The sequence below is a fragment of the Chiloscyllium plagiosum genome, unplaced genomic scaffold (assembly GCF_037043375.1).
Source record: "Chiloscyllium plagiosum isolate Xiang-an unplaced genomic scaffold, Cpla_swu_hap1 HiC_scaffold_21, whole genome shotgun sequence".
NCBI classification, from domain to species: Eukaryota; Metazoa; Chordata; class Chondrichthyes; order Orectolobiformes; family Hemiscylliidae; genus Chiloscyllium; species Chiloscyllium plagiosum.
This window is the reverse complement of record NW_028270159.1, coordinates 79,527,117-79,537,995: the sequence shown is the minus strand read 5'-3', so window position 1 is coordinate 79,537,995 and position 10,879 is coordinate 79,527,117. Positions and strand designations below refer to the sequence as shown.

Below are 10,879 nucleotides of genomic sequence, written 5' to 3'. Positions count from 1 at the left end.
TAACATTCTTTGTTCTGATTAAAAGTTTGTAGGCAGCACGGTGGTACAGTGGTTAGAACTGCTGCCTCACAACGCCAGAGACCCGGGTTCATTTCCCGCCTTAGGCGACTGACTGCAAACTCCACCCATTCTCCCTGTGTCTGCATGGGTTTCCTCTGGGTGCTTGGGTTTCTTTCCACAGTCACAAAGATGTGCAGGTTAGCTGAATTGCCAATGCTGAATTGGCCGTAGTGTTAGATGTAGGAGAATGGGTCTGGGTGGTTTGCGCTTCGACGGGTCGGTGTGGACTTGTTGGGCCGAAGGGCCTGTTTCCACACTGTAAGTAATCAAATGCAAAACATTAACTCTGCTTGTCTCTCTCTACATTAGCTGCCAGTCTGTTTCAAATTTCCAGCAGCCACAGCATTTGTGTTCATTTTAGTAACATCATTGTTAACTTTTCAGAACTCACCCAGTTTCTGCAACATCTTTTGATCCACTTAGTATTGCAAACATTGCAAATTATTCTCTGGAATGTAGTCAGTGATTCCATTCTTGAGGTGGAAATGATCACAGATTCCCAGGTGTTTGAGTGAAGTCATTTCTCCTTATCTCAGTCACTCAGGCTGCTCTCCAGTCCTGAGACTGTGACCCATCGTAGATTCCTATCAGCAGAGACAGCTGCCAACATCAACCCTGCCAATCTCTTTGGTCATAATATCCAATTCAATGAAAACACCTCTTATCACATGCAGTACAGGATATCTGAATCTCACCCACTTATTCAACAATCTCCAGATTCAGGAATAAGTTGGTGCCCCTCTGTTACAAACACTCTGATGGCAACGTGTGCTTCCTTCAGTGAGGAAAACAAATTTGCACCCATCTGGGTCTATCTGTCTGCCTGAGGTTCCAATAAGTGCATTGATGGAAATCACATTGGAAAGCCAAATCCCTTTTCAGGTGTTTAAATCAATTCATGCAGAATTTACAAAGGAAATCTGCATTATCGGGAGCATAATCTTATTAGTGACAGTCTGTTGCACACAGTAACATGATCCTCTCACAAACACAAACACAATTTATGTTGAAATTGAAATATTAAGCCAAAAAGGTTATGTAAACAATCTACTGCTTGTCACTTTAATAAACGTCCTTTCTGATAAGGTAATGCTCAAAGTGTTATAAAGTTGAAGGTGTGTACTCTATCTTGAAGAGGGAGAGAACACTCTTCTGAACTGTGCACTGTATATGACTAGCCAGCAAGCCAAAGTGTACTGGGAAAAGAAACAAATGTAACATTTAGCTGTGAAATATAGACCTATGTTGGTTGCTGTTTTGACAAAATTCAAATTTAACCTATCAGCTTAAATTATACCCCAAGATTCTAAAACCCAATTGAGTTTGAATTTATTGTTTTGCCAGCATCAAGCCAATGAGATGATCTGATGGGGGCGTATAAAATGTGGACATTTTAAAAATTGATCAGAGAGTAACTGCTGTCTGGGAGAGTCAACATCTTGCTCACCAATAAATTAGGAAAGTCTCTCAATCAAAGGGTACCTTTTCATATGAAACATACTCGGAGTAAAAGAAGACAACGACGACCCAGGGAGATCCTCAGCCAGAAGCAGAAAGACACAAAATTCACGAGTCACTGTGTGGGTTAGAAATTAAATAGATGTAATTTTAATAAGTGTCTTATTGAAATAACGTATAGTTATAGAGAGCTGGAGGCAGATAATATGCAGTGAAGAGAAGGGGAGAGCTTAGATTTATGAATAGTTGTTTAATATTCACTTTGAGTTAAAAATAGATTAATGCTATTTTCTTTAAATAGTGGAATGTGTGAGTTTTCTGTCACTCAGACTTTAACAGATTATGTGGGGAGGTGAACTCTTCTGGGTGTTTGGTTTAACTAACAGAGGGGGTCACCGTCATGTTGTAACAAAAGAAACACGACAAAGAACAGTACAGCACAGGAGCGGGCCCTTCAGTCCAGAATGTTGTGCCGAATGTGACACCAAATTAAACTCATTCTTTCTTCCTGTCTTTGTTCCATATCCTTGCATATTCACATGCTCACCCAAAAACCCCTTAAACAACCCTCTCATTTCTGCCTCCTCCACCATCCCTGGCAACATGTTCCAGAATCCGACCACTCTCTGTGGAAAACATATTACCCCTCACATCTCCTTTGAGCTCTCCCCCTCTCACCTGAAATGCACATTCTCTAGTAAGGATATTTCAACTCTGGGGAAAACATTTTGACCAGCAACCTTGTGCATCTCATGGCGCTGCGCTGACTGTCCCTAATCAGGTCATTCTTTACCAAATGTGCATAAATCCTATCCGTAAGAATTCTGTCCAAAGCTTCCCAACCACTGAGGTGAGACTCACCAGGCTATAACTTCCTGGATTGTCCCTATTTCCCTTCTTGAAGAGAGGAACACCATAAGCTACTCACCAGTCCTCTGCGACCTTTCCAGTGGCAAGTGAGGACTCAAAAATCATGTCCAAGACCCCAAAAATCTCCTGTCTTGCCTTTCTCAATAACCTGGGGTAGCTACCATCGGGTCCTCGGGATTAATCCACTTTAATGCTGTTCAAGAAATCTAATGCTTCTTTCTCGACCTCAAAAATACCCGAGCACATTAGCATACTCCACACAAATCTCATTATCCCCAATATCCTTTTCCTGGGTGAATGCCGATGCAAAGTAATTATTTAGGATCTCGTCCACTTCCACTGACTTCAAGCACAAGTTCCTTCCTTTAGTCTTGACTGGCCCGACTTCTTTCCAAGTTATGTGGAAGCTGTGGAAAGAGTGCAGAGTAGATTTACTTGGATATTGCCTGGTATGAAAGGAAGGTCTTACAAGGAAAGGCTGAGGGAATGGAGGCTGTTTTAGTTGGAAAGAAGAAGGTCGAGAGGTGACTTAAATGCCTGCAACAGTAGTAGAATTGCCGACGTAAAGGGCATTTAAATGGGCATTGGACATACATATGGGTAATATAGGAAGGGTGTAGGTTAGATAGGCATCAGATTATTTTCAAAGGTCGGTGCAACATTGAGGGCCAAAAGGCCTGTACTGCGCTGTAACGATCCATGTTCACATCCTCTTGTGGGTCATTATCTCCAGATCGATTTGGGATTCACTTTAACCCGACTTGCGAAGGGCATGGCCCCTCCTTGCTCTGCTCATTCCCTGTTCAGGTTCCTTCCAGCTTTTGTCTTTTTACGTTCCTCACATGCCATGTCCAATTATAGCTTCCCAAACCTTGCATAGCCTTGTTTTTTCCCCTTTTGACGAAATTCCCAGCCTCCCTTGTTATCCAAGGGGCCCTTACATTATCAGCCTTATCCCTCCTCCTTACTGGGACATGATGGTCGTGAACTCCAATCAGTAAGCCTTTAACTAACTCCCACATGCCCAATGTGGCATTGTCTGATGACAGCTCCTCCCAATTAACACTCCCAAGCTCCTGCCTAATACTGACATCATTTGCAATCCCACAATTTAGAAACATCCCATTTATTCGTAGCTGCGTTAAAAAAAACTTAAGTTGTGATCACTGTTTCCAAAATGGTCTCCCACCTGGCCAGGCTCATTCAGCAATATAAGGTCCACTATGGCCCCTACCCCTCCTTTACACTACTATTTCAAGAAACCCTCTTGTAGACACTTAATAAACTCTGCGCTGTCTCAGCCTCTTGCTCTAAAGTAGTGCCAGCAAATGGTGGGGAAGTTAAAGACACTTTGAGAACTCTGTTGTTATTGCCTCTGCCGAGATATTCTGCCAAGATATTTGTACCTCGAGGTATCGTTGGCAGATTGAGGGTCCTATAGTATAATCCCATTAACTGCATCCTTCTTATCCACATTGCCTCAGTGGGCGAGCCCCTCCAATATGTCCTGAGTGCAGACATAACATTCACCCGATTGGTAATGCAACTCCTCCACCTCTTTTACCATCCTCTCCATCTCATCTGAAACAATGAAACCCTGGAATATTGAGCAGCCAGTCCTATCCTTCTCCGAACCAAATCTCTGGAATGGCCACAATATCGGATCTGTGCTTAACTACCTTAGCTATGTTGCGCCTTGTGTTGAAATTAACACAATCAGCCCATTCGTACAATGGTGTTCATTTCTCTGTATTTCCTTTCTGATTGACTCGTATACATCTTCCGACTTTCCTTACCCCCCACGTGCTGCCCTGCTGCTGTGATTCCCAGGACCTTGCCATTCTAAGTTAAACCCTTCCCTTGTAGCAGGAGCAAGCCTCGCAGTGAGGATATCAGTTCCCTTCTAGTTTAGGTCCCAATTATTCAAGATCCTGAAACTCTCCCCCTATACCAGCTCTTCAGCCATGCATTCATCTCTGCTATCTTTCAATTCCTTGTCTCACAAGCACATGGGACTGGTGGTAACGCAATGATTACTAGCCTCAAGGTCCTGCTTTTCAGTCGTTCCCTACTTCCTGTGCTTACTCCTCAGGATCTCATCCCTCTCTCTACTCGTGTCGTTGGTAGCAATGTGCACCATGACCTCTGGCCTCCCCATTCTCCCAATTCAGAATTTCAAGCAAATGCTCAGAGATGTCCTTGACTCAGGCACCAGGGATACAACAGTCTCAGACGCAGCCACAGTAACACCTGTCTATGCCCCCAACTAGTGCTTCTCCTCCCATTTTCGCTCCCTTGGATTTTGCCCGACCTTGTTCTACAGCAGTCAGGTATAGAGTCATAGAGTCCTACAGCACAGAGAGAGGCCCTAAGGGCCAGACTGATCCCTGGCAACCATAATGTCCATCCATGGCAACCCCATTTCCCTGCCCATGCCCTATATCCTTCTAATCCTTTCCTATCCATGTATTTGTCCAAATGCCTTTTAAATGTTGTTAATGTACCTGCCTCAGCCACTTCCACTGACAGCTCATTCCGTATGAGAATCAGCATCTGTGTAAAAAAGTTGCTGCTAACGTTCCCTTTTATTCTTTCCCCTCTAACGTTAAACTGATGCCCTCTAGTCCTCAATTCTTCAACCCTGAGAAAAAGACTGAATGCATTCACCCTATCCATGCCTCTCATGATCATATACATTTCTATAAGATCTCCCTTATGTCTCCTGTGCTCTGAAGAAAAATGTCCCAGCTTGTCCAACCTCTTCCGATAACTCAGGCCATTGAGTATTATAGACCTGGCTACCGCTGTGCTATTCCCCTGAGAAGCTATCCCCAACAATACACCAGCTCTCTCTCCCGCATCCAACCCCATCTTTGTCCCCTGTCCGATCCTCAGTGTCCTGCTCTTGCTCGAACCCAACCACACGGACACCCACCTACCTGATGGAACCTGGATGCTTGGACAGGACAAGATCATGGGTGTTTTTAAACGCAATGAATGGAATTCTGAAATTATATTTGGACTGAATGTAATGTAGAGCAGCGTGAAATGGAGGTGGATGACTTACGTGACTTGCTGTAAGGATACTGACAGTAGAATCTGAGGTGATCATGAGTATATGGAGGTAGAATGTGGGAGACGAGCTGGGACTGTATTGGAGTAGTCATGGAGAGAGGGAACAAATGCTAGATGGAGGGTTTCAGCAGCTGACGGCCTGACACTGAGGTGAACCATCGGAAACTGTGCAAGTGGCCACCATCTAATAGGACAGAGAAACTGATCCATCGGCCTGAAACTGACTGACCCCGTGGCTGTCAATGAATCCAATACAAGTGAATGGAAACATTGCTCAGAGCCTGTTTCTGTAACATTCAACACAACCAGGAAATGGAAAGTGAATAATTAGTTGAAAACAAGGCCACTGCTCTGTTAGAGTCAAAATCATTCAATGTTCAGTCACTGAATATTCTCACCTGCAGAAAGCAATCTCCCAGAATCACAGCAGAAGGAGAAAACAAACTTGGCAGAGACAGAATGAAGCCACCGCCTGCATCACAACAGCTCAGAACAAAGAGGCTGAATTCTCAACCAACTGACAAGCAATACAGATACTTTCAGAGTTACAGATAGAGTTCGGAATTATTCAGGAAACAGACTTACCAGATACACTGGTCGGTGGTGTGTGCCAGAAATCCATGAAATAGCTTTGTGATGTGCCGTTTTTACGTTGAGAAATGATTCTTTGTTTTCGCTAAGAAGAGCAGATGCATAGTTCACTGATCACTAGATTTACAGACAAAGGAAACCTGATCAAGGACTCACAGGTCAGTTACACTGTTAGTGACAGTCCATCGCACACAACAACAGCCTGTTACACAGAGAACAGAACAGATTCTAGTTTAACAGGGACACTCTCACAATGAACATCTGCTGCTTTAACAAAAATGTTACCTGTTTGAAGAAAAGGAACATATCACCAATACAGCGAAACTTTTAAACTGCCCAATGTAACTGCGGTGTTTTTACCCAATTCAGTGATCACTGTTTCTATGTATTTTGAAGCTATTTTGAGCAGGGTATGTACCGCGGGTCGGTGTGGACTTGCTGGACTAAGGGCCTGTTTCCACACTGGAGGGATACTATTCAATACAATTATCAACCTGTCCCACAGCAGGATGGGTAAGGCCCGAGGAGAGTCTGTACCGGGCAGGGGTTGTGTCCCACAGCAGGATGGGTAAGGCCAGAAGGGAGTCTGTACCGGGCAGAGGTTGTGTCCCACAGCAGGATGGGTAAGGCCCGAGGGGACTCTGTAACGGACAGGGGTTGTGTCCCACAGCAGGATGGGTAAGGCCAGAGGGGAGTCTGTACCGGGCAGAGGTTGTGTCCCACAGCAGGATGGGTAAGGCCCGAGGGGAGTCTGTACTGGGAGGGGTTGTGTCCCACAGCAGGATGGGTAAGGCCCGAGGGGAGTCTGTACTGGGGAGCGGTTGTGTCCCACAGCAGGATGGGTAAGGCCCGAGGTGACTCTGTAACGGAAAGAGGTTGTGTCCCACAGCAGGATGGGTAAGGCCCAAGGGGAGTCTGTACTGGGGAGGGGTTGTGTCCCACAGCAGGATGGGTAAGGCCAGAGGGGAGTCTGTACCGGGCAGAGGTTGTGTCCCACAGCAGGATGGGTAAGGCCCGAGGGGAGTCTGTAACCGGCAGGGGTTGTGCCCCACAGCAGGATGGGTAAGGCCAATCAAGAGTCTTTACCAGGGAGGGGTTGTGTCCCACGGCAGGAAGGGTGAGGCCCGAGGGTACTCTGTACCAGGGAAGGTATGCGACCCAAAGCAGAACAGGTAAGGCTCAAGGGTAGACTGTACCGGGGAGGGGTTGTGTCCCACAGCCAGACGGTTAAGGCCCGAGGGAAGTCTGTACCTCGGAGGGGATGTGTCTCACAGCAGGATGGGTATGGCTCGAGGAGAGTCTGTACCTCGGAGGGGATGTGTCTCACAGCAGGATGGGTAAGGCTCGAGGGGAGTCTGTTCCTCGGAGGTGTTGTGTCCCACAGCAAGACGGTTAAGGCCACAGAGTAATCTGTACTGGGGAGGGTATGCGTCCCAAAGTAGGATGGGTAAGCGTCAAGGGTAGACTGTACCAGGGAGGAGTTCGGTCCCACAGCAAGATGCGAAAGGCCTGAGGACAGTCTGTACTGGGGATGGAATGTGTTGCACAGCAGAATGGGTAATACCAGAGGGAAAACTGTACCCAAGTGGGGTTGTGTCCAACAGCAGGGTGGGCCAGGCTCAAGGTTAGACTTTATCAGGGAGGAATTCAGTCCCACAGCAGGATGAGTAAAGCCTAAGGGGAGTCTGTATCAGGGAGGTGTTGTGTCCCAAAGCAGAATGGGTAAGGCCCGAAGGGAGTCTGTACCGGGGAGGAGTTCAGTCCCACAGCAGAATGGGTAATTAGATTAGATTACATCACAGTGTGGAAACAGGCCCTTCGGCCCAACAAGTGCACACCGACCCGCCGAAGCGCAACCCACCCATACCCCTACATTTACCCCTTACCTAACACTATGGGCAATTTAGCATGGCAAATTCACCTGACCTGCACATCTTTGGACTGTGGGAGGAAACCGGAGCACCCGCAGGAAACCCACGCAGAAACGGGGAGAACGTGCAAACTCCACACAGTCAGTCGCCTGAGGCGGGAATTGAACCCGGGTCTCTGGTGCTGTGAGGCAGCAGTGCTAACCACTGTGCCACCGTGCCACCCACAAATGTCCGAGGGAAGTCTGTACCGGGGAGGGTTTGTGTCCCACAGCAGAATGGGTAAGGCCTGAGGAGTGACCGAGAGCAAAGATTTACTTAGGGAGCTGAGGGGCAACATTTTCCACAGAGGACGGTTCATATACAGAATGGACTGCTAGTGGCACATGGGAGAAACAAGAACAATTACAACATGGAAAAGACATTTGGGCAGGAACATGAAGGGGAGAAGGTTTGAAGGGCCATGGGCCAAACGCAGGGAAATGCAACTCATTAAGTTCAGGAAACCTGGTCAGATTGATGACTTCGGCCAGAGAGTCATGCAGCACAGAAACAGATCCTAAGTCTTGGGTTATTGGGGGAGTGGACTCTCGTGACAAGGCATGTTGTCGAGACTGAAGTACGTTAGAGAGATATGGATGGTCGTCTGGACTGGAGCAGGTTCAAACGTATGAAGTGATTGGTGAGAGGGGAGGAAAGTATAGAGATAGGAACTGTTTTTAGCATTAGAATGATTGAAGACACTGATCCACATGACAAGCCTTAGATACAGTGTGTGAGAGGGAACACAGAATGGAACATTCCCAGACAGCATTCCCACCCTCTCGTGGAAGGCCTGCTTTCCCCTCTTTTGTACTGATGCTCACGAAGTCAGCACAGGCTTGGATTGATAACTGTGACACTCCCGATGTTGTCTTAGTACAACAAAACTTGCAGTAAAGGCGGTGACCGAACCTGGGGTGTGTCTGTATTGTGCTCCCCTTCCAGCACTATAGCTATGTCATGTCCTGTTAACTGATGTTTGGAGCCCTCTCATTGCTCTCTGCTCTGTGCACTGTGAGTGATCTTACCTCACTGCAGTATTTATTGAAGGCTCCAGATCTCCCTACCTTGTGTCTCTCCGGCTGACAAACCATCTTCAATGAGGGATGGATGAGACACCCAGCAGCTGGGAAGTCTATTAGGTCAGGACCTTCCTGAGTACCTACAGACAGATAAACAGAATTGGAAATTAGAATGATGCAGAGAGGGCTACACATGTCAAATGGCACTGAGTCCGACAGAAATCTGGAACATCTCAGTCTCCATCGTCTATCTGGAGTGGAGAATTCTGTTTGCTCAGGATCTGGAGTAGCTGCAAGAGCGAGGGACACTGACAGAGGCAACAATTAGACCCACACAGTGAGGGATACCACATGGAGAGTTACTAAGTAATATCACCAGAGTGCAAGATCAAACAATTGTGCAGGATAAAAGGGTTTTGATTCTTGTTGCACTGGGATGCGCAACCTGTGAGCAGGCGAAGTGATGGCCTAGTGGCATTATTGTGAAACAATTTATCCAGAAACTCAGCAAGTGTGCTCTGGACACAGGTTCAAATCCCACAATTGCAAATGATTGAATGTGAATTAAATGCTTCAACAAAAATGTAATTAAAAACCTGTAAGTGAGTATTAAACAATCGCTGATGTTAAGAAAATCCACCGGGTGCATTCATGTCTTTCGTGAAGTAATCTAAGGTGGGTCTTTCGTCCGATTGTCCTTGACACCGATAGCCCCGCCCTCCTGCACATTGACCTTCTCAAGATGGCGGCTCTGAGGCCCGCGCTCCCTCTTCCCTCAAACAAATGGCGGCTGTGACCCTGAGCCGCTTTTCCAACAGAGACCACCATCTCCTTATCCGGGCCTGGAGGGTCTTTTTCGGGTTTTTTCACCTGTATCGGCGTCTTGTGAATTCTCTCCGCTCCTTTCTCCCAGTGAGTCTCCCACACGCCACTCTCTGAAGACGATCGGAGCCGCACCCGGAGAAAGCTGCTCCATGTCTCACTGTGTCCTGGTTAATGTGACACTGCGCATGCCCTTCATAGAAACCAAACTGCGCGTGCATCGGATGTTATCAGTGAGTTTATAGAGAATATTCGTACCTGCACAGAATCACGGGAGAAATATTGGACATTAGCAATTGCTCTGTCGAGTTACAGGCATTGAGATGGTTCATATACAAATAGTTTTCTCGGTCCAACTTAACCATACCGGCCAGGTATGTAAATTACCAATCGTTCTGGGAGTTTGAAAAGAAGTTTGTTACTCTAGTTGTGTAAATCGATTGGAAATATGTACATTGTCAGATTTACATCTTAACTATGTTGTCAGATTTACATCTTAACGATTTCTTTAAAACCTCACATTGTTTTATGAGAGGGGATAATGCTCCACGATGTCGTGAGAATAATCAATCCTGCAAAACAGTTTAATTTCTGACCAATCCTGAAGCGTTCGCTCCCGAGAATGCATTGGTCCTGCTCCTCACTCACTCTGGTTGGAGGACCGGATGCTGCTCTGTCCTCCAGTTCCGCCGCTTCCACCCAATTGCAGTGTTGATTGAGGCGCAACTCAGAAGCTAAGCAACAGAAACATTAAGGGAGAAGGGAAATTGGAGTCGATGCCTTGTGATGCGGTGAAAATATCCCCAATCTTGGATCGAGAGGCCTGGGTTCAATTCACAGACGGTGCAGGTGCGTGTAAAAACAACTTTGAACAGGTTCATGAGGGAAAACAAGGGAAGTCAGGAACCGAGTAAAAACAATGGAAAACGCATACAATGTGGTGGGGCTCTCAATATTCAGATGATTTTAGTCTTTACCAAGTGTTTCAGGGACCCAATACAGTCTGTTCCACTTTTCCTTGTGCACAGCCATATACCACGATTGTAGGATAAAATGTTGCGGTGGGACATA

The 10,879-nt window shown here is 46.5% G+C and overlaps 1 protein-coding gene across 1 annotated transcript; it reads right to left on the bottom strand.

The window, feature by feature from the left end:
• Window positions 1-2,202: 2,202 nt before the first annotated feature.
• LOC148146466 (uncharacterized) lies at window positions 2,203-9,962 on the bottom strand. The gene is made up of 4 exons (XM_087998640.1): window positions 9,857-9,962; window positions 9,032-9,126; window positions 6,049-6,139; window positions 2,203-2,795 (listed from the first exon to the last, which is right to left on the bottom strand). Exons 1-4 carry the CDS (start codon window positions 9,960-9,962, stop codon window positions 2,785-2,787), a joined length of 303 nt encoding a protein of 100 aa, XP_087854766.1. The 3' UTR covers window positions 2,203-2,784.
• Between the last annotated feature and the right edge of the window lie 917 nt (window positions 9,963-10,879).